Below are 23,677 nucleotides of genomic sequence, written 5' to 3'. Positions count from 1 at the left end.
GTACGGCCAGTGTAGGAGATCGCTCCCCACACCATGATGCCGGGTGTTGGCCCTGTGTGCCTCGGTCGTATGCAGTCCTGATTGTGGCGCTCACCTGCACGGCGCCAAACACGCATACGACCATCATTGGCACCAAGGCAGAAGCGACTCTCATCGCTGAAGACGACACGTCTCCATTCGTCCCTCCATTCACGCCTGTCGCGACACCACTGGAGGCGGGCTGCACGATGTTGGGGCGTGAGCGGAAGACGGCCTAACGGTGTGCGGGACCGTAGCCCAGCTTCATGGAGACGGTTGCGAATGGTCCTCGCCGATACCCCAGGAGCAACAGTGTCCCTAATTTGCTGGGAAGTGGCGGTGCGGTCCCCTATGGCACTGCGTAGGATCCTACGGTCTTGGCGTGCATCCGTGCGTCGCTGCGGTCCGGTCCCAGGTCGACGGGCACGTGCACCTTCCGCCGACCACTCGGCGACAACATCGATGTACTGTGGAGACCTCACGCCCCACGTGTTGAGCAATTCGGCGGTACGTCCACCCGGCCTCCCGCATGCCCACTATACGCCCTCGCTCAAAGTCCGTCAACTGCACATACGGTTCACGTCCACGCTGTCGCGGCATGCTACCAGTGTTAAAGACTGCGATGGAGCTCCGTATGCCACGGCAAACTGGCTGACACTGACGGCGGCGGTGCACAAATGCTGCGCAGCTAGCGCCATTCGACGGCCAACACCGCGGTTCCTGGTGTGTCCGCTGTGCCGTGCGTGTGATCATTGCTTGTACAGCCCTCTCGCAGTGTCCGGAGCAAGTATGGTGGGTCTGACACACCGGTGTCAATGTGTTCTTTTTTCCATTTCCAGGAGTGTATATTGTATATTTTTACAGTTAGTGTTATTACTTTTCGCAGATAAATCGATGTTTGCAGTTCATTTTGAGTCACATACAGTCATTTTTATTTATGTTTCACCTCGATAATGGTGAATATTGCAAAAGGGACACTACAGTTGCTTATCTTTGCCTCGTTGGTCGGTGGTGGTGCTGGTGGGCTGGCGGGCAGACTGGGTTTTGGCTTCGGAACGGCCGGTACGTGTCGCTGCTCAGAGAGTGAAACTTGTGTTTGCGTGGAGTTGGCTGGATTTGACCGGTGTATGTGGGTCAGAAGGCGGCAGCGGGCCTGTTATTGCAATTTCTTGAGGCGTGACTGGGCCATGGTCTTCTACACAGGACGCTGAGCAACGTGTTATTCATTTTGGCAAGTGGAGTTGAACTACGTACCACGCAGCTGTCTATTGAAGAAGTAGACATTCAAGGTTTCTAGTGTTGCAATCGGGCCTACCCGTGTTATCACTAGCTTCTACCTTTTCTTATGAGTGCCAATGCTGTATTGGAACTGCAGCGTACTGGTGTAATAATATTATGCTTTGTATTATCGTTGCCCTTTTAAAACTAGTTTGTTTGTGCTGGGGCAGTTTTACATATTTTGAAATTTGAACTCTACATTTAATTCTGTTAACCAGGTTTAATTTGCTTTTGTCTTGATGTGATCTATCTTTGCAGAATTTTATCTTACTATATTCTGGGACTGTTAACATTGTTTCTTTTGGCTGTGTGCTTGTGCTTTTCTGTTGCAGCACTACAGCCGGCACCTAGTCAATGTCTAAATCGATGTCCGGAGTACGACGTCTTGGCCGACCAGTACCAGAGGGAACATAGATTCTTTTGGCCGCGGGGAAAATGGCAACCGATACGGCGGCCACTGAGTTCTTCGGGTTGCAGTGAGCGGGGATCTTGCATTGAGTTAAGTTTCCTCTGCATTGGGACGCCAAGGCGTCTGTTCCGTTTGCTATACTGCTTATATATTTACCTTCAGAACCGTAAAGGAAGGAGACTAGTGTTCTGAATTATACCTTACGTGCAGCGGGAGTTGAACTTATCTACATGTTAAAGAGAAACACTTGATGGGTAGTGGGAATTGGAAATTATGTGAATTTTCCTATTGCGCTTGCCCAGGTGACCTATTTAAAAGAAACTTATTTCACCTTTATTATTCATGTGCCCTTGTTAAATGAAACTGATTTTACCTTTTATTATTGAAGCGCTTACAGTTAGTATGGAAGTTCTTGTTTGCACCTAATTAAATTAGAAAGGTATTATGTAATGTATATTTCTGACTTGTGAATAAGAAACACTTGTACAAAATTTTTGGTAAATTTTGGGTTAAACTGTTGATCAGTAATAAATTAGTTGTATCTTGCAAGTCCTCTGTACTTGTTATTATTTCACTTGTCACCGGTTTGCACGTAAACTCCACGTTGCAATCGTCTGCTTGAAAGTGAGGTTAAACTGACAAAAATTGTTTTAACCCTTTCGTTCAAAAATGGTTCAAAAGGCTCTGAGCACTATGGGACTTAACATCTATGGTCATCAGTCCCCAAGAACTTAGAACTACTTAAACCTAATTAACCTAAGGACATCACACAACACCCAGTCATCACGAGGCAGAAAAAAATCCCTGACCCCGCCGGCAATCGAACCCGGGAACCCGGGCGCGGGAAGCGAGAACGCTACCGCACGACCACGAGCTGCCGACAACTCTTTCGTGAGCCGTGGTAAACATGCTTCCCACTACAATGAACTCGCTCCTAGTCCCGTGGGATGCACAGTTCCCACCTCTGTACGGTGTTACCACCTAGTGAACAGTATAAGGTACTACTTCCAATCGGAAGTTCCCGCTGTTGTTGCTGTACCTTCGCGCAGAGGCATTGTATAGCTGAGTGTTGCTCTGTAGAGGAGCCTTTCAGTGCTGTTTGTGTGACATTTTGTGTTTTTTTTCCTCAAAGCTATAGTATAAGGTAAATACTTTTGATTTAGCCAAATTTATGAAGCAGCAGGTAAAATTGGAACGAGGAGAATTCCAGTTTGAAACAAAAGGAGCCATTTCTGCAGCAAAATGGACGGATAACCATCCAGTCACTTTCCTGTCCTCAATTCATGACCCATGAGAAACAGCCACAGTGAAAAGGAAAAACAGAGATTTCTTGTCCTGATGTTGTGGCAGAATACAACAAAATAATGGGTGGTGTCGATAAGTTTGATCAATTACGAGAAAGGTATGCTATTGGCAGACGTTCTGTAAAATGGTGGCACAGAATATTTTATTTCCTGGTGGATGTTGCTGCAGTGAACAGTTTTATCCTGTGGAAAGTTAGTAAAAGAGAAAGTGCACAGAATGATCAGCTCACATACAGGATCCATCTAGCCAGACAATTGATCGCTCGCTTCTCATCCCAAAAAAGGCGTGGACAAAACCCTGTCTTTCTTGCAAAAAGGGGTAAAGTACCTGAAGATTTTCGTCATGTGGCTGTAGGGGAGCATCAACCCATTTTAGGAGAAACCTAAGCTGCGGAAAAGAGCACTCGCTGTGTTTGTACATATTGTCAAATACCACTTTGCATTGACCCATTTTTCAGAAAATTTCATGGCAAGTAATTGTGAACAATCATTGTAACAAGAGAAGTAAATTTATCAAACAAATATGACATATATTGAAAAAGTTGTTTTTGTCATTTAACTCCATGGAAGGGCAGTGGGAAGAATACTTTCCACCTTGTTGTGTGACATCACTTTCACAGTTGGAGCAAATTTGATATTCTGTATGATAAATGTACCTATCTGTTAACTTCTATCTGATCTCCATTCCTCAAAAAAACCTGCTCAATAATTTTTCCCACGGAAGGGTTAACGTGTACGGCATATGCGTGGCTAGATGAGAGTGATTTTGTCAAACGAGTTTGATCGTTTGCGGGGGGCTTCAAGACAGGCTCGCCCACAGCGTGCAAATACGACCGAACTTCCAGCCCGGCGCGGAGAAAACCTGTCGAGTAGCGCGCAAGGTCGAGGCCGAGCCGTCGATGGCGCAGACTGTTCCAGACGACCGGCCGTGACGTCGCGGCTCGCAATTGGACGGCTCGACTCGGCGACCGGGCGGGCCCCTCTCCCGGCTATATAGAGGCGGGCGGAGCGCCGCGCGCGCGCCAGTGGCGGCATGGCGTACTACCGACGCAACACACTGCGCTGCGAGTTCGCGGGCGGCGCCGACCGGCCGACGGAGCGCGAGGTGCACCGCTGGGTGCGCACGCAGCTGCGCGTGCCCGACTCCGAGCTGAAGGCGCTGCAGCTGCACACACAGCACGCCGTCGCCTTCCTCAAGCTGCGCTCGGACGCCGCCTTCCTGCAGCTGGCGGAGCGCCTCTGCGGCGGCGCCGCGCTGCAGCTGCAGTCGGGCAAGCTGACGCCCGTGCGCGTCTCCGTGGCCGACGACGACGGCGGCGTCGAGGTGCGTGTCTTCGACGTGCCGCTCGAGGTGCCGGACGCCGAGTTCCGGCGCGCGCTGGCGCCCTACGGCAAGGTGCGTCCGCTGAAGGCAGCAACCGATTCGTAACAATGCAGTCGCTCAGTTTTCGGTAAGCTATCGGCTCGTTCAGATATAATTTTACGTGTCTGTCAGATTACTAATCATTCGCTCCTTTCGAGTGAAACAAGCGTGTGAGAGCAAACGAATGAACAATCGATATAGTCCGCTGTAGCTTTGCATGTTGACTGAATTATTCGTTCTATATTGTCAAACGGGGCAGCGGCCTTGCCGCAGTGGATACACCGGTTCCCGTGAGATCACCGAAGTTAACCGCTGTTGCTATTTTTCGGGGTGCACTCAGCCTCGTGATGCCAATTGAGGAGCTACTCGACCGAACAGTAGCGGCTTCGGTCAAGAATACCATCATAACGGCCGGGAGAGCGGTGTGCTGACCCCACGCCCCTCCTATCCGCATCCTCCTCTGAGGATGACACGGTGGTCGGATGGTACCGGTAGGCCACTCGTGGGCTGAAGACGGAGTTCTTTATATATATATATATATATATATATATATATATATATATATGTTCTCTTTCTCATAGTTTCTGACGGCAAGTCTGAATGCGATTTTCTAGTGGTTTCCACAAGCGAATTTTGGCTGGTCAACCGTCCAAGGAATATTAACAAATGATAACAAAATATTTTTGACGAAAAAATACTTCCGAAAAATGGTAGTATGCGCTTAAAAAGTCACCAAACAAACGAATGAACAATCGATAAAGTCTGTTGTAGCTTTGCACGTTCACTGAATTATTCGTTCTTTATTTTCAAACGAAATCAGTCTGTACTCTTCCTCTTGGTTCTGACGACAAGTCTGATTGCGATTTTCGAGCGGTTTCCACAAGGAGAATGTTGGGCTGGTCAACCGACCAAGGAATATTATCAAATGACAACAAAATATTTTTGACGAAAAAATACTTCCGAAAAATGGCAGTATGTGATTAAAAAGTCAACAATTAAAAAAAAGTGGTATTTACGAGCTTTCTCTTGATATAACGGAGATGTCGAGTCGCAGATAGGCACAACAAAAAGACAGTCACAAAATGAGCTTTCGGCCAGCAAGGGCTTTGCCGAAGAAAGACAACAGATACACATACATACATACACACACACACACACACACACACACAGACACACACACACACACACACACACTCAAGCAAACACAACTGGCCGACATGTGACCACAATTTCTGGCCTCAACATTTAGCGAAACAGATTATCAATGTTGGACACAAAAACGGGGCCGGCCGTTGTGGCCGACCGGTTCTAGGCGCTTCAATCTGGATACGCGCGACCGCTACGGTCGCAGGTTCGAATCCTGCCTCGGGCATGGACGTGTGTGATGTCCTTAGGTTAGTTAGGTTTAATTAGTTTTAAGTTCTAGGGGACTGATGACCTTAGATGTTAAGTCCCATAGTGCTCAGAGCCAGTTGAACCAGCCACAAAAACGGGGGGAGGGGGGCGGGAGATGAGGAGAGAGCTTTAATAAATTTCAATTACGAAAGTAATTATTCAATTATCTAAACATAAATTACAATGTAGCAGCAGTAATTATACTTCATAAATCAACTGAAAATCGTTATTTAATGCCACAACTACGAAAAATTCGTGCTTGAGTTCATAAATATATAAATTTTGAAACTGCTTCATTTATAAAAATCTACTTTAGCTCTTCCAGGCGGAGGATACGTTATTTTCACCAGAAAAAGTAGGAACCCCTAGCCGTAGCTCATACACAGAGTGACTTCCCATGGACGATAGTTTGGTAGAGGATGTCGATAACTTCGCTCGTTCATTGGACTTGAACTGTTGTATTTCTGCATACGGCGATATTTAAAGCATTGATATACGCCCAGCCAGTCGACAATGCGCGGTTGTTACAGGAGATTGCGATGAATGCATGTGGACCCATCCGAATGGAACCACGTGCATTTGAAAGAGTGTGTGACTCACTGAGAAACAGATTTCAAGAATGCGTTGCGATGGGCGGTAAACGCATCCACCGATGCCTATCGTTATTTTAATACTGTCTGAAAAAATAGACATAGGTGACGATATTGCAGCTGTACTAAATTTATGAAATTTTACAGTTGTAAAATTTCGTAAACTGGGAGCACCCTGGTACAGTTCACCCAGTAAGGAAAATTCCCTGGTAGACTCCACAGAGGGTTCACCATTTTTGTTCAAAGCACTGGGTGAGTTCATTGGTTTGTTCAGAAGGGGATCCCAGCATTGTTTGCCCTCTTTCGGTCGGTCGACGACAGCAGATTCTATGCGCACCCCTTAAATCTTTCTCAAACTATTTTAAAGAAGCTATTCGATAACAATATTTTTGGCTTACTTACAGCTTTATATATCAGCTTCATGATAACATGCTCCTCATTTCTTTAATGGTAATACTTATTGCGATATTTGCTTTTAAGTAAGAAACTATGCGAAATTCAGAAAAGTTAGCAATGAAAAATAGGGCTCGCTATGATTTTGCGTTTGGTGCATACTACATAATACGTGGCTATGTGAGATTCAGCTAACATACTAAATTTTTCTGTGGTGTTGGGTGGAGGTCTCTATCTGTTACCAATCTTGAGAAAGTTTATTTTGATGTAGAGCACTCACTTGTGACCATACGCGCCAGCTACAAAGCTGGAATGAGATATTCCTCACATTTCTGAAATACATAAACGACATTTTTTGCAAATGATAGCACGCAAAGAGGAGAAGCGTACACTAGTGGCCATTAAAATTGCTACACCAAGAAGAAATGCAGATGATAAACGGGTATTCATTGGACAAATATATTATACTAGAACTGACATGTGATTACATTTTCACGCAATTTGGGTGCATATATCCAGAGAAATCAGTACCCAGAACAACCACCTCTGGCCGTACAAACGGCCTTGATACGCCTGGGCATTAAATCAAACAGAGCTTGGATGGAGTGTACAGCTAAAGCTGCCCATGCAGCTTCAACACGATACCACAGTTCATCAAGGGTAGTGACTGGCGTATTGTGAGAGGCCAGTAGCTCGGCCACCATTGACCAGCCGTTTTCAATTGGTGAGAGATCTGGAGAATATGCTGGTCAGGGCAGCAGTCGAACATTTTCTGTATCCAGAAAGGCCCGTACAGGACCTGCAACATGCGGTCGTGCATTATCCTGCTCAAATGTAGGGTTTCGCAGGAATCGAATGAAGGGTAGAGCCACGGGTCGTAACACATCTGAAATGTAATGTTCACTGTTCAAAGCGCCGTCAATGCGAACAGGAGATGACCGACACGTGTAATCAATGGCACCCCATACCATCACGCCGGGTGATACGCCAGTATGGCGATGACGCTTCCAATGTGCGTTCACCGCGATGTCGCCAAACACGGATGCGACCATCATGATGCTGTGAACAGAACCTGGATTCATCTGAATAAATGACGTTTTGCCATTCGTGCACCCAGGTTCGTCGTTGATTACACCATCGCAGGCGCTCTTGTCTGTGATGCAGCGTCAAGGGTAACCGCAGCCATGGTCTCCGAGCTGATAGTCCATGCTGCTGTTAACGTCGTCGAACTTTTCGTGCAGATGGTTGTTGTCTTGCAAACGTCCCCATGTGTCGACTCAGCGATCGAGACGTGGCTGCACGATCCGTTACAGCCATGCGGATAAGATGCCTGTCATCTCGACTGCTAGTGATACGAGGCCGTTGGGATCCAGCACGGCGTTCCGTATTACTCTCCTGAACCCACCGATTCCATATTCTCCTAACAGTCATTGGATATCGACCAACCGCAATCGCGATAGGCTACAATCCGACCTTTATCAAAGTCGGAACCATGATGGTACGCATTTCGCCTCCTTACACGAGGCATCACAACTACGTTTCACCAGGCAACGCCGGTCAACTGCTGTTTTTGTATGAGAAATCGGTTGGAAAGTTTCCTCATGTCAGCACGTTGTAGGTGTCGCCACCGGCGCCAGCCTTGTGTGAATGCTCTGAAAAGCTAATCATTTGCATATCACAGCATCTTCTTCCCGTCTGTTAAATTTCGCCTCTGTAGCACGTCTTCTTCGTGGTGTAGCAATTTTAATGGGCAGTAGTGTATTTTGGCATATTGTTATCATGAAAAACTACATTACTAAGGTTCGTCTGTACTCGATGAAAGGAGAAATGCTGTGTATTTTGGTGCAACATAAGTGAAGACATTAAACGTTTCTTTTTTTTTACCAAGAATGTGCTTTTTCAGAAGCTATTGACCTTACTTTTCCTCGTCTCCTCACTTAATAAAGTTAATGAACCATTGTTTCACAATTCTCTCGCAGTTGCATCTGCGTAATATGTTAGCGAGGTGAGACTGTGTAAACTCCACTGCGTTTTGGCAAAAGAAGCAAATTTTAACATGGCAGCAAGAGAAATGTATAATTTACTCAAAAATCGAAACCCATGACGCTTCTCTGACAGTAACAAGCCAGGCGAAAATAAATCGTTATTTTTGTTGCATTTTCAGGAGAACCCGTTTTAAATACCAACCAGCACAGAGGTGACAGCAGACCCTTTTGAATGGTCATCATGCAACCGTGGCCGTGGAGGGGCTCCACTTAATATTTGCAAAGAATGAGAACACAGGCTTCAGCTTAGAACATCACTTCTCCTCTGGTGCTCGGCACTTCCCCTACAGTGCCCGGTTCAAATGGTTCAAATGGCTCGGAGCACTATGGGACTTAACTGCTGCGGTCATCAGTCCCCTAGAACTTAGAACTACTTAAACCTAAGTAACCTAAGGACATCACACACATCCATGCCCGAGGCAGGATTCCCGACTGTAGCACCTAGAACCGCTCGGTCACTCCGGCCGGCCCTACAGTGCCCGTCTGCAATCCCCACCACTACCACTTTACCCACACATGCTCTGCCGAATGCGCCTCTACCGGTTACGTTATTCTGTGTAAACACCAGTACCGGGTAGATGTCACATGACACTCCATGAATTTCATTGCTGAATACTTCACTCAGTTTTTTTCTTTTTTTATGGAGGACACCCAGCCCTCTGACCGAACGCAGTTACGAGGGTCACTCCAAAAGAAATGGACACTATTTTTTTTAATCCCTTTTTTCTTCTGTATGTTTGAAAGCTTTACAGTGTATAGACACATCCTTTAGGAACAATATTTTCACTGATGTTTAAAGCTTTCCCGGCGTACTGATTGTTCCATACGAACACGGGAGAACTGCCGGTTATCAGTAACTTCCTGCCACGATATTTCGGCGCAAAGTCTTCTGGCCATCTTCAGGTGAATGCCACTGTAGTAGAACTACTACAGTGGCATTCACCTGAAGATGGCCAGATACACACGTGATGACACTGAAGAAACTTAGAGCTGGACTGAGTCGTGTTCAACCACATCGGCAAAAGCAGGATGTTTTGCTGTTGCACGACAATGCACGGCCACAAGTCAGTCAAAAAACCATGGAAGCGATCACAAAATTCGGATGGACAACACTGAAACACCCGCCTTACAGTCCCCACCTGCCTCCATGTGACTATCATCTCTTTGGGAAACTGAAAGGTTTGAAGATGATGACTCCCTTGTGCACGCTGCCAAACAGTGGCTTTCGTGTCCGGAGATTTGTTTCAAAGCCTTTCAGCCCAATGTCGGGCCAAGTCCAATGTTTCTCTCTTCTCAGGCCATAGTTCGTCAAGGGTACACCTCGTGGGGCAGGTGGAACACTGTTGAAGGTGTTCCATATCCTGAACTTCACCACAGTCGCATTTGTTGTCTCCTTCGTGCTTGAACCCCCATTTGACTAGGTTTGCTTTAACTGGTGCTACGCCTGTTCTGATGCGGCTCAGTGTTCTCCAAATCTTCCAGCTTGATGTACTGCCGCTGGGTATTTCTCGTGAGGCAGAGTAGTCCTTCGGAGGCTCGTTCAATTCACTAGTGAGAAATCTCTTGCGGGATTTAAGTCTGCTACGTCCACATGAAGAACCATGCAGCGGCTGGCGCTCGTCGAAAATCTGTTTAAATTTTTCTGTATGTTCGTGCGCAATTCTTCGGGATTCACGAGATGAGAATCCAGCTGCTTTGTATATTTTTCCAAGTGGAGTGGGTTTCATGTATCCTGTTGTTAGCCTGCATGTTTCATTAAGGACTGTAGTGACTTTTTTGGCATGTGTGGATCGAGACCATACAGGGCATGCATATTCTGCCGTGGAGAAGCAAAGTGCTTGAGGAGTTGTTCGTAATACAGTCGGACTAGCTCCCCATTTACTATTCGTCAGTTTTCTTAAAATATTGCTTGTGGCAGCAACTTTTTGGCAGGTTTTTTCACAGTGATATCTGTACGTCAGTGATCTATCCAGCACGACACCAAGGTGTGTTGGTTTGTCCGCATGGTCCAGTTTGTTGCCATTCCAGGTGACGTTCTGCTTCCTGTTTGCTTGTTTTGTGCGGAGGTGGAAAGCGCTAAAAAAAGCACGTTGCTTCTGACGAACGTCAAGTGTAGCAGACGTCTTGAAGACATGCTGTCACGGAGCCACTCACAAGAAACACGTTGAACTAAGTTTGAAAACAAGCGGGAAGGATGTATCTACACGCTGTAAAACTTTCACACGTGCAGAATAAAAACTGTATTTTTACAAAAATAGTGTGCATTTCATTCGGCGTGACCCTCGTAGGTACCGTGCTGGCAATATCGGCTATTTAGACGGACGTGAGCATGTGAGTACCGAAAATTAGATCGATTGTTGAACTGTCACTTCTGAAGCCGTACTGGTCCGTCATTGTGAATCTTCGCTCTATCATATTTTCTCGAATTTCCTACCCATTCGTGTACGAATATGTGTCACTTTTTTAAACACCCTGTGTAGCTGACGTGGTGTAGAGACTACACTACTGGCCATTAAAATTGCTACACCAAGAAGAAATGCAGATGATAAACGGGTATTCGTAGGACAAATATATTATACTAGAACTGACATGTGATTACATTTTCACGCAATTTGGCTGCATAGATCCTGAGAAATCAGTACCCAGAACAACGCCCCCTGGCCATAATATCGGCCTTGATACGCCCGGGCATTGAGTCAAACAGAGCTTGGATGGCGTGTACAGGTACAGCTGCCCATGCAACTTCAACACGATACCACAGTTCATCAAGAGTAGTGACTGGCGTATTGTGAGGAGCCAGTTGCTCGGCCACCATTGACAAGACGTTTTCAATTGGTGAGCGACCTGGAGAATGTGCTGGCCAGGGCAGCAGTCGAACAGGACCTGCAACATGCGGTCTTGCATTATCCTGCCGAAATGTAAGGTTTCGGAAGGATCGAATCACGGGTCGTAACACATCTGAAATATAATGTCGACTGAAATATAATGTCCACTGTTCAAAGTGCCGTCAATGCGAACAAGAGGTGGCCGAGACGTGTAACCAATGGCACACCATACCATCACGTCAGGTGATAGGCCAGTATGGCGATGACGAATACATGCTTCCAACGTGTGTTCACCGCGATGTCGCCAAACATTGATGCGACCATCATGATGCTGTGAACAGAACCTGGATTCATCCGAAAAAATGACGTTTTGCCATTCGTGCACCCAGGTTCGTCGTTGAGTACACCATCGCAGGCGCTCCTGTCTGTGATGCAGCGTCAAGGGTAACCGCAGCCACGGTCTCCGAGCTGATAGTCCATGCTGCTGCAAACATCGTCGAACTGTTCGTGTAGATGGTTGTTGTCTTGCAAACGTCCCCGTCTGTTGACTCAGGGATCGAGACGTGGCTGCACGATCCGCTGCAGCCATGCGGATAAGGTGGCTGTCATCTCGACTGCTAGTGATACGAGTTCGTTGGGATCCGGCACGACGTTGCGTATTACCCTCCTCAACCCACCGATTCCATATTCTGCCAGCAGTCATTGGATCTCGACCAACGCGAGCAGCAGTGTCGCGATACGATAAACCGCAATCGCGATAGGGTACACTCTGATCTTTATCAAATTCGGAAACGTGATGGTACGCATTTCTCCTCCTTACACGAGGCATTCGAACCACGGTTCACCAGGCAACGCCGGTCAATTGCTGTTTGTGTATGAGAAATCAGTTGGAAACTTTCCTCATGTCAGCACGTTGTATGTGTCGCGACCGGCGCCAACCTTGTGTGAATGCTCTGTAAAGCTAATCATTTGCATATCACAGCATCTTCTTCCTGTCGGTTAAATTTCGCGTCTGTAGCACGTCAGCTTCGTGGTGTAGGAATTTTAATGGCCAGTAGAGTAGTTTTGTTTGGTTGTTTCATTCGAACGAAGAAAACAGTGGAGTAGCAGTCTGTTATTAAGAGCAGTCGGTTGCCCCCTGAGCAGGTGCGCCACGTGCGGCGCGAGGTGTCGGCGCCCGGCTGCGAGTACCGCGTCGCGACGGGCGTGCGCTCCCTGCGGCTGGTGCCACACGACGGCGCCGGCCCCGGCTGGGACCCGCCGCTGCAGCTGCCGGCGACGCTGGAGATCGGCGGGCACCGGGGGGCGCTGCAGCTGAGCCGCGAGGCGTCGTGGTGCGCCACGTCGAGCCGCGAGGACGGCGCCTGCCGCGGCTGCGACGCCGGGTCGCCGGTGCGGCCGCCGCGCCGCTGCCCAAGGGACGTGGCGCTGGTGCGCGCCTTCCTGGCGCACAGCGGCGAGTGGCCGCCGCCCGATGACGTCACCGGCGCCGCGCCCGCCGAGGACGCCTGCCACCCGGAGCAGCGGCGCGCCGCGTAGCCGCCCAGCCCTCTGTGCCCCGCAGGGCGGGATACCGAAAGGGTCGCCGCTACCGGCGCTCACTTCATTGCACTCGTCCACAGCAGCGGAGAGGTCAACAGAGGTGATCGTCCAATATCAACCTGAGCCGTCTGTTCACCACACTCTTGCAGTATCGTCTACGATATAACACCCGGCATACCAGAGGGCGTTACCCGCACGAAACTGACTTATCTTACACGATTCAGTTCGATTCACACTAGACGTCGCACGGAACGGAGGGGAATGTCACTTTCGAATGGCGCTGTGTTCACGTCAGACGCAACGTCACTTACCTTAGCCCACAGGTGTGAGCGAGTATATGATAATCCATCTGTATTATACAGTGTCTGAATATAGTATCGGGATTTAGGCACTAGCACTGCAGGGATTCTCTTCTCGGCGGCTCACTGAGGTCTCATTCTAAAAAGAACTGGTTTAGTTACTTTAGTGTTTAATAATGACACTGCATAATATCGAAAATCATTTTCTTCAGACAGACATGGTCGTGAAACAGAATGAGATTTTCACTCTACAGCGGAGTGCGCGCTGATATGAAACTTCCTGGCAGATTAGAACTGTGTGCCGGACCAAGACTCGAACTCGGGACCCTTGCCTGAAGTTTGGAAAGTAGGAGACGAGGTACTGGCAGCGCGTGAGTCGTGCTTGGGTAGCTCAGATGATAGAGCAGTTGCCCGCGAAAGGCAAGGGTCCCGAGTTCGAGTCTCGGTCTCGCACACAGTTTTAATCTGTCAGTAAGTTTCATGATCGTGAAAGCCTATGAACGTATGTTCCATACAGCTGAGAAATGAAGGAATGTGAAAAATGCCCTCTCTCCAAACATTTCCAAAGCATTTCAACATCTGTTTTATGACGAAAATGAAACATACGACAATGTCCAAGAATATTTACAAAGCACCGCCATTTCATTCTTTTCTATCCAAGTGCCAAAAAAGTTCAAATAAACTGTATTTCTCTTCTTCATCAATATTTATCTGCATCATCAGAGCTGAGAAAATCTATGTCTGACGAACGTGTTTCAGCCTATTGCTTTTTGCATTCATTCTTAGGTGTTGGCCTTCCATTTGTCCAAGTATTATAAAGACTTCTGGCGTCTCTTGGAGTACTGATAAAACGTTTGTCTGGAAAATGAAATGTCGCGGTGTCGAATCCCACATGGACCACGGAATTTTCAGTCTAAGTTTAACCTAGCCTTCGTCTCTCAGTGAGGTGAGCATTTGCCAGGACCGAAACGTTAAATTGTAGTTCGAGTGTGATTACAGCGGCAGGTTAGGAACACGGTATTCGTCAAAGTCACGTACAATCGAGAGATTTGTACAAGGCCACTGAGCCACGCGAAATTATTATTTTTCGCAGTTTATAAATATTTGGCCTATTTGGTGTCAGAAAAATCATAGGAAAAATATGAGTTTCAAAGCACTCTACGCGTAACGTAATGAGATCGGGGTATATGTTTCTATGATCTTTTCATTCTCAATGGTCGACAGTTTCAGGTGTCGAATTTGACCGTTTCTCCCAGAACCATCCTGAATAACTTTTAAGTTTTGTTCCCCTAAATGTGAAGCCTGCCATCAGTTACGTCCTACTCACGCAATGGAAATGGCATGGCAAGCTCATGCGGGTATTGTTAGTCACGTTTTGGTTGTCTAAGAGAACGATTGAATTTTTGGAGTGTACAGAATGCTGTATTCGTAAAAATAGCAGTACTGTTTGCTAAACTTAACATGTATTTACAATGTTTCCTTCTTTCCTGAGATACCTTGTGATATTACATTTTATACAATGAAGCTGTATAGAACATCAAAAACTCAGACAGTGCTGATTTTGACATATTGTATACTTTAACTGTTGTCTAGTCAGGCGGTTTGTATGGTACCTAACAATGTATTTCAGCTCAGTTTCCTGTGTTGAATATATTATAACGCCATTCTAAAAAACAATGTGTCAGTTTTCAACCTACTTCGCTACAGAACATCCTTCTCTATTTCCTCATATCTGGCAGCATTATGTGCTCATCTGCAATGTGCCCTGTTCCAGTCACAGACTTATCTGTTCATTTTACTCTGATTGTGGATCACATTTTTCTTCCTCAGATTTTCAGAGCAGCAATTGCTTAAATTTTTCAGGATACTCTTAATTTTTGTAAGGTAGAAGTTCAGATCTGGAAATATGTGATTAAACAGCAGAATGGTTACTGCTTAATTAAGGAGTGACATTTTGCATGGATATAAGATGTTACAGCTGGTGCTGCTAACTGCATTATAAGCTCTTAAAGCTCACTTGTAAGATGAATGGAGGAAAAATGGGCAAAGTTAATCAGTATGGACTAGTCAACGAAAGTGGAAGTGCAAAATTGCCTTACGCAAAAGTGTACATAGTTTCATACAGTCTTCCTTTTATGCGTAGAGTTACTAGACTTTTTTTATTGAAGCACTTATTTACACTATTGTCGGAGTATATTATTTTTTAACCACTACGCTCCAAGGTCTCGAAAAATTCGGAAACAAAGTTAAGAAACGAGTATGGCATACACCTCTTCCGAGGATATTACCAAGCAATGAGTAGGAGGTACAAGAACTCGTAATTTCAAATGAAACTTTCAACCTGCAGTGGCGTGTGCGCTTATATGCAACTTCTTGGCAGATTAAAACTGTGTGACGGACTGAGACTCAAAGTCGACAACTGTGGCTTTCGCGGGCACTACCGACAGCGCTACCCAAGCACGACTCACGACTCCTCCTCATAGGTGTACTTCCATCAGTACCACCTTGCATACTTCACACAAGCTCTCATGCGAAACTGCGAGGAGTGGCCGTGAGTCGCGCTTGGGTAGCTCAGCCCGAAAGTCAAAGGTCCCGAATTTGAGCCTCAGTCCGGCACACAGTTTTAATCTGCAAGAAGTTTCAGCTCGTCATTTGTCTACCACACATTACAAGTACGGAATTGTCACATACTGCGCAGTGGAGACGGGACGCAAAGAAAGAACATCTACAGGACCAGACAAACAGTTCAACACTTCCAGTAAATGTCTCGTTTATGCGGTAGCACATTCCATGACATTTTTGTAGTGAAAAATTAAAATAGCAAAAAGTAACAGAAATTCACCGAAAATTGTAATAGGAGAAATACAGTCCGCTACGAACGCATCTGTAAATATTATGAAGTTAAAGAATTTCATGTACGTATGCAGGTAAGATGACTTATGTTGTATAGGTGAAATAAAATAGTTTGACTGACTCAGCGATTGTTTTTTCTTTTTTATTTATAAATGTAGCAGCATGAGAAGAGTTCCATCTCTGACACATGAAACGATAATAGTGCTTTTAATATTTAAGGTAAGGTAATATGAGCATGACTCGTCGTAGTATGTAAGAACATAAAACTTTTCATTTCTCGAACATGTTTCCAGTTCCCAAAGGACTAGCTATTTACCCTAAAGCTAAACCAGCACTCAGCTGGTATACTAAATTACAAGTTTGTTTCATCCCAAATAGTGAAATTTGACAGCAATCCAAGATATATCACTATCCTGTTGCACGAATAAGTGATTTGAAAGCGAAATGTCACTTTACAACTACAACAAAAATTCTTTCAGACACATTTTCGGAATATGGTTGTATTTGACGGACGAAAGTAAGTGGTTATTAACTAGGCTCCTTAGTACAAGTACAGTTAATTTCAACAGCTTACACGATGACAGTCTGGTACATTTTCCAATATAAAGGCTTAAACTCGTATAAAATATAGTCATGTGAGGAATGGTTCTGCTTTGCAAGAATAATGATGAAAGTTTTAGTGGCTTCCTAGCAAAGTTTGGAACATGCAATGAGAAACTCTACACATACAGATTTTCCAAGAAACTGCAGTCAAACTGAAGATCACACAAAGAAATCACATTTTAAATTGCTATAAAGCCAGAAATCTGGAATTGAAATTAAATAGAACGAGATAAAATTCTTATGGATAGTGTAAAATCATGACGGATTGGCGTTTTAATGTCATCTAAATCGCAAGTGACTAGTAATTAAAAGACAAATATTTCAACAAGCATTACAAATGCAAATTTAACTCATTCACTACACCGGTATATGCAAACATCTTTGGATATACAGACATATCAACACCACATGTCAATCTAATGCAGGTTCCCAAACTTTTTCTCTGACAAACACTTTGAGAATTCTGGTACTTTAATGGAACACCTTGTTTATTTTGAAAGATATAGAAATTTTTAAAAAAATGAGACAAATTTGTTTCATTCATCGGTTACTTCAATTTTAAATCATACTAACACAGAAATCATAGCAAAATTTAAGAAAATGATTAGAATCTTCAAAACGTCGAGAAAAACCGCCATGTTATCAACAGTTTTTCGACGCACATGTTCACTTCCCACTGAACGCTTACAGCTGCTCCGACAGCAATTAACAAGGGTGACCTGAATATTCTCTACTCATGCTGTGTATTAAACTCTGATTGCAGGAGTGTACTGTGCTATCGTAGATACTTTAATGATTCGATATACGATGTGGCCATCACAACGTCTAGCTGACTGAATGTACTTCTTCTGTTAATTTCTGCTTAGCAAGGAAAACTTCCAACCTGAGCAGATGTATTTATTCAAATATGTGGCAGCCAGCGATCTCTTTACGTCTTACTTAATGACCAACGCGGCACACAGATACTCTCACACTTACACTTACAGAGCAAAGAATACAATAAATATATAACAAATAAAATACACAAAATATTACAGGGTGTTACAAAAAGGTGCGGCTAAACTTTCAGGAAACATTCCTCACGCACAAAGAAAGAAAATATGTTATGTGGACATGTGTCCGGAAACGCTTACTTTCCATGTTAGAGCTCATTTTATTACTTCTCTTCAAATCACATTAAGCATGGAATGGAAACACACAGCAACAGAACGTACCAGCGTGACTTCAAACACTTTGTTACAGGAAATGTTCAAAATCTCCTCCGTTAGCGAGGATACATGCATCCACCCTCCATCACATGGAATCCCTGATGCGCTGATGCAACCCTGGAGAATGGCGTATTGTATCACAGCCATCCACAATACGAGCACGAAGAGTCTCTACATTTGGTACCGGGGTTGCGTAGACAAGAACTTTCAAATGCCCCCATAAATGAAAGTCGAGAGGGTTGAGATCAGGAGAGCGTGGAGGCCATGGAATTGGTCCGCCTCTACCAATGCATCGGTCACCGAATCTGTTGTTGAGTAGCGTACGAACACTTCGACTGAAATGTGCAGGAGCTCTATCGTGCATGAACCACATGTTGTGTCGTACTTGTAAAGGCACATGTTCTAGCAGCACAGGTAGAGTATCCCGTATGAAATCATGATAACGTGCTCCATTGAGCGTAGATGGAAGAACATGGGGCCCAGTCAAGACATCACCAACAATGCCTGCCCAAACGATCACAGAAAATCTGTGTTGATGACGTGATTGCACAACTGCGTGCGGATTATCGTCAGCCCACACATGTTGATTGTGAAAATTTACGATTTGATCACGTTGGAATGAAGCCTGATCCGTAAAGAGAACATTTGCACTGAAATGAGGATTGACACATTGTTGGATGAACCATTCGCAGAAGTGTATCCGTGGAGGCCAATCAGCTGCTGATAGTGCCTGCACACGCTGTACCTGGTACGGAAACAACTGGTCCTCTCATAGCACTCTCCATACTGTGACGTGGTCAACGTTACCTTGTGCAGCAGCAACTTCTCTGACGCTGACATTAGGGTTATCGTCAACTGCACGAAGAATTGCCGAGTCCATTGCAGGTGTCCTCGTCGTTCTAGGTCTTCCCCAGTCGCGAGTCATAGGCTGGAATGTTCCTTGCTCCCTAAGACGCCGATCAATTGCTTCGAACGTCTTCCTGTCGGGACACCTTCGTTCTGGAAATCTGTCTCGATACAAACGTACGGCGCCAAGGCTATTGCCCCGTGCTAATCCATACATCAAATGGGCATCTGCCAACTCCGCATTTGTAAACATTGCACTGACTGCAAAACCACGTTCGTGATGAACACTAACCTGTTGATGCTACGTACAGATGTGCTTGATGCTAGTTCTGTAGAGCAATGAGTCGCATGTCAACACAAGCACCGAAGTCAACATTACCTTCCTTCAATTGGGCCAACTGGCGGTGAATCGAGGGAGTACAGTACATTCTGACGAAACTAAAATGAGCTCGAACATGGAAAGTAAGCGTTTCCGGACACATGTCCACATAACATCTTTTCTTTATTTGTGTGTGACTAATGTTTCCTGAAAGTTTGGCCGTACCTTTTTGTAACACCCTGTATAACTGCTGCTGCTGTGCTAATTGCTGCCAGTTAATGGAAAGGTGTGGAAGGAGCTAGATATGTGGGAGGGTTTCTCAAAATACGGTTTCCAGGAATAAGTATACAGAAAATAAATGAGCAAGATAGATTTGCTGATGTGTGTCGGCAGACCAGTGGACTAAAAGTTCAGATCATTCGTAATAACGAAGCGTCAGGTTTTATGTGCAATAGTAGCGTATGACGATCTGAGTCCTAACTGGAATTAGATTAATTGTAACGCTGATTAGTACCTGAATATAGTGAAAGTTAATGTCATCTCTGTATGTAGTCTCAACTCAAACTAGGCGTCAACCAAACGAAAGTCTTCTGTTAAATTTCACTGCAAGATATAACTTTAATTTTGTTTTACCTGAGTAAATTACTATAGTCTTTAATTACATCTGTAGATTTCTCAAAACGTTTTAAATAAATAATTCTCGCAACGTCAAGGTGTGGGAAAAAGGAAGGAAGAGAATATTACTCCGTGTATACCCCCTGAGATAAATACAAATCCGATTATGCCATCTGATTGTGTTCTCACTGAGACGGAAAATCATATGTACTAATGCAACCCATATTCGTATTAACGTTGTTACTTAGTTCTGAAAAGAATACTATCACTGTCTGTGCAATTCGTCTCACTTTATCTGTTATTAGAATAAAAATTCCGTTGTTACTTGATATAAACAAAGATGTATTCATTTCCAGAATGAGTCCCGAGTTCGAGTCTCGGTCCGGCACACAGTTTTAATCTGCCAGGATGTTTCATGTATTCATTTGTCTAAGCTGTCTCGCCGCTGCCGTGAAGTGTGTCTCTGGATCCGACGCTATGTTGTCCTTGAAAACTGCTGATCCGCTGCAAGATGAAGGTGATAATTAGTAAAATGTTAACGAAACCTGAAATAAAATTTTAAGAGTTGCCTCGTCACGTCGATTCATTGCAGGACACACAAAAGAAATGAACTTTAACTGTTGTCAGACTGAATGTGGGACTGGATCGAATCTGCGACCCGTACTGCACATCCGACTTCCTTACTTGAACCAAATGTGCTCATCAGTTGTCTCCTTGTTCGTAAATCTTTTACAACGTTTCATTTTCTTCTACTGGATCCAAGCTTCTAGAAATACACTCTACGACAAAAAAAGGTCGCACCACAAAATCTATATATCGAGGGACATGTTCTTCTCCACCCGCATGCGAGTCCAGCTTTAAGCAATGCGCCACTACGTTCAGTTACCTAACTAATAACACCTTTTGTAACATTTAAAACACTCCCTGTTTTTAAGAAAATTCGTAAAAAGCTTGCCTGGAAAACGATGTTTTTTCTATACTGATGTAATGCCCCATGGCAATCTAGAATTCGTTTGGAGAGAAACAGGACACTTAGAGAAAAAAAAGGAAATAAAGTTACATACAAAAATCATGGCATATAGAATATTTACATATGAAAGTATTATATTTCTTTTTTATGTCATGCAGAAATAGATAAATCGATAAAAAATGATACAAAGTCCTTTCTGTGGATACACTTTTAACAATTGATTAAACACAATTGAATTTACAATTTTAATCTAGTATTTACCGAAACTTAATTTAACAGAGAGGAAAAACGTAACGGAGTTTGTTCATGTAATATTAAGAGGCATTCTGCATTACATATTTGTTGATTTCTGGTGATTTCCTGTATTTCCAGTAGGGTCATCAGAATATAAAATTTCACGTTCTACATCATACGAATGATTTCATGTTAAAAATGATATGCAAAGGCTGAATCTATCTTTGTTAGTCTTCAGCTTATCTCCTGTTCAGATAAAGTAATTGCCACAGATCTGCCTGACTGACCAGTATACAATTTTCGACAGTTTTTATAAGTGATTTTATACACACTACTTTGAGCAAAGGGTTGCAATTTGTCTTTAGTATCGAATAAATGTCTGGTGTGCTGTTGGTACTATAAAATGCAGGTGTATAGTTGCAAGATTAACTTTTTTAGCTGTCTGTCGGAAATTTTGCCAAAATGTGAGATGATGTACCAGTTTTTGTAAACATTAATCAATTCCTGTTGGCACCATACAGAGTTGGTGTAACTCAACGCATTTTATCTTTTCGTTATAATAATAATAACAGTAACAATAATGTTATCCATAACTTCTTTGAACAAAGAAAGAATAGTTTTTGTGGAACTGCTGTCTTGTACACAAATAAGCACAGTGTAGGTCAAGAACGAAATAATGTTTAATCTTCCACTACTCTCCGTTTTGCATTTTTGTGTAAGTGGGAGTTTTCGTCCTTTTTTATTTTTTCGGACAATTGTTCAAGTTCCCTACATATGCATTATGCAAAGAATTAACTTCCAGGCTGAAAATAAGAATTCTTACCTTGTAACTAAGTAACAACTTGACGCTTATTGTATACATGTTTGTTAAATGTTCGCTTGCAGTCACAGTTATTTAATTTCGGCAGTTTCTCATTCAGCGGATCTGGTCTGGCAGGCTATAGCTCCTTTGCGACTAACTTTTCCTGGTAATTTTCTTTTCTGTTAGCACTCAAAACAGATACAACAGAGTTCATGCTGACACTCACACAAATGCCGATTCCTTCACAGTAAACAATCAACTCCAAACAATAACTGCCGTATGTGTAAATGATTAAATTGAAGTAGTAATACCTACCAACATGGTCATTTGACCAGAATACAAAAGAGGCGCTCAGAACCATAAGGGCCGAAAGCACGCCGTCGTCGATCCAACATTTTAGTGACTATCAGAGAAACCAGTCAGACAGATTTTCGTGAATGTTCATATATATATATATATATATATATATATATATATATATATATATATATATATATATATATAATGCCAGCCTATGGCACAGATAAACCTGACCAACCTTAAGATCAACTGATGTCAGAAGCGTGAATACAATCGACGATGATGTGCTTTATGGTTCTCAGCGCCTAACATGGATTACAGAACGATAAAATCCAAAAGTTAATATACCATATATCTTTCAGATTACCCACAAAAAAGGTTTTTTCTATCAATATAATTGTAACACGTACTGAGTATAAGGTCATATCAAACGAAGTAGAAGTTGCTATGATGCCGCAAATTCTTCCCTTATTCGCAATGGAAATGCAAATCTGGACTAAATTTTCTCATATTCAGCACTCAGAAGTAGCGACGTATGTTTTACTTGGGTAAAACTTTCAATAGTCGGGATCTTATACACTACCGTCCATTAAAATTGCTACACCACGGAAAGATGACGTGCTACAGATGCGAAATTTAACCGACAGGAAGATGATGCTGTGATATGCAAATGATTAGCTTTTCAGAGCATTCACACAAGGTTGGCGGCGGTGGCAACAACTACAACGTGCTGACACGAGGAGAGTTTCCAACCGATTTATCATACACAAACAGCAGTTGACCGGCGTTGCCTGATGAAACGTAGTTGTGATGCCTCGTGTAAGGAGGAGAAATGCGTACCATCACGTTTCCGACTTTGATAAAGGTCGGATTGTAGTCTATCGCGATTGCGATTTATCGTATCGCGACATTGCTGCTCGCGTTGGCCGAGTTCCAATGACTGTTAGCAGAATATGGAATCGGTGGGTTCAGGAGGGTAATACGGAACGCCGTGCTGGATCCCAACGGCCTCGTATCACTAGCAATCGAGATGACAGGCATCTTATCCGTATGGCTGTAACGGATCGTACAGCCACGTCTCGATCGCAGAGTCGACAGATGGGGACGTTTGCAAGACAACAACCATCTGCACGAACAGTTCGACGACGTCGGCAGCAGCATGGACTATCAGCTCGGAACCATGACTGTTGTTACCCTTGACGCTGCATCACAGACAGGAGCGCCTGCGATGAACTCAACGACGAATCTGGGTGCACGAGTGGCAAAACGTCATTTTTTCGGATGAATCCAAGTTCTGTCTACAGCATCATGATGGTCGCATCCGTGTTTGGCGACATCGCAGTGAACGCACAGTGGAAGCGTGTATTCGTCATCGCCATACTGGCGTATCACCCGGCGTGATGGTATGGGGTGCCACTGGTTACACGCCTCGGTCACCTCTTGTTCGCATTGATGGCACTTTGAAC

The 23,677-nt window shown here is 44.4% G+C and overlaps 1 protein-coding gene across 1 annotated transcript; it reads left to right on the top strand.

Annotated features, from left to right (window-relative positions):
• The first annotated feature begins 868 nt into the window (after positions 1-868).
• Positions 869-13,159, top strand: LOC126474805 (uncharacterized). The gene is made up of 2 exons (XM_050102277.1): positions 869-4,405; positions 12,767-13,159. Exons 1-2 carry the CDS (start codon positions 4,043-4,045, stop codon positions 13,157-13,159), a joined length of 756 nt encoding a protein of 251 aa, XP_049958234.1. The 5' UTR covers positions 869-4,042.
• The last annotated feature ends 10,518 nt before the right edge of the window (positions 13,160-23,677 follow it).

The sequence above is a fragment of the Schistocerca serialis genome, chromosome 4, assembly GCF_023864345.2.
Source record: "Schistocerca serialis cubense isolate TAMUIC-IGC-003099 chromosome 4, iqSchSeri2.2, whole genome shotgun sequence".
NCBI classification, from domain to species: domain Eukaryota; kingdom Metazoa; phylum Arthropoda; class Insecta; order Orthoptera; family Acrididae; genus Schistocerca; species Schistocerca serialis.
This window is presented reverse-complemented; position numbering and strand designations above follow the sequence as displayed.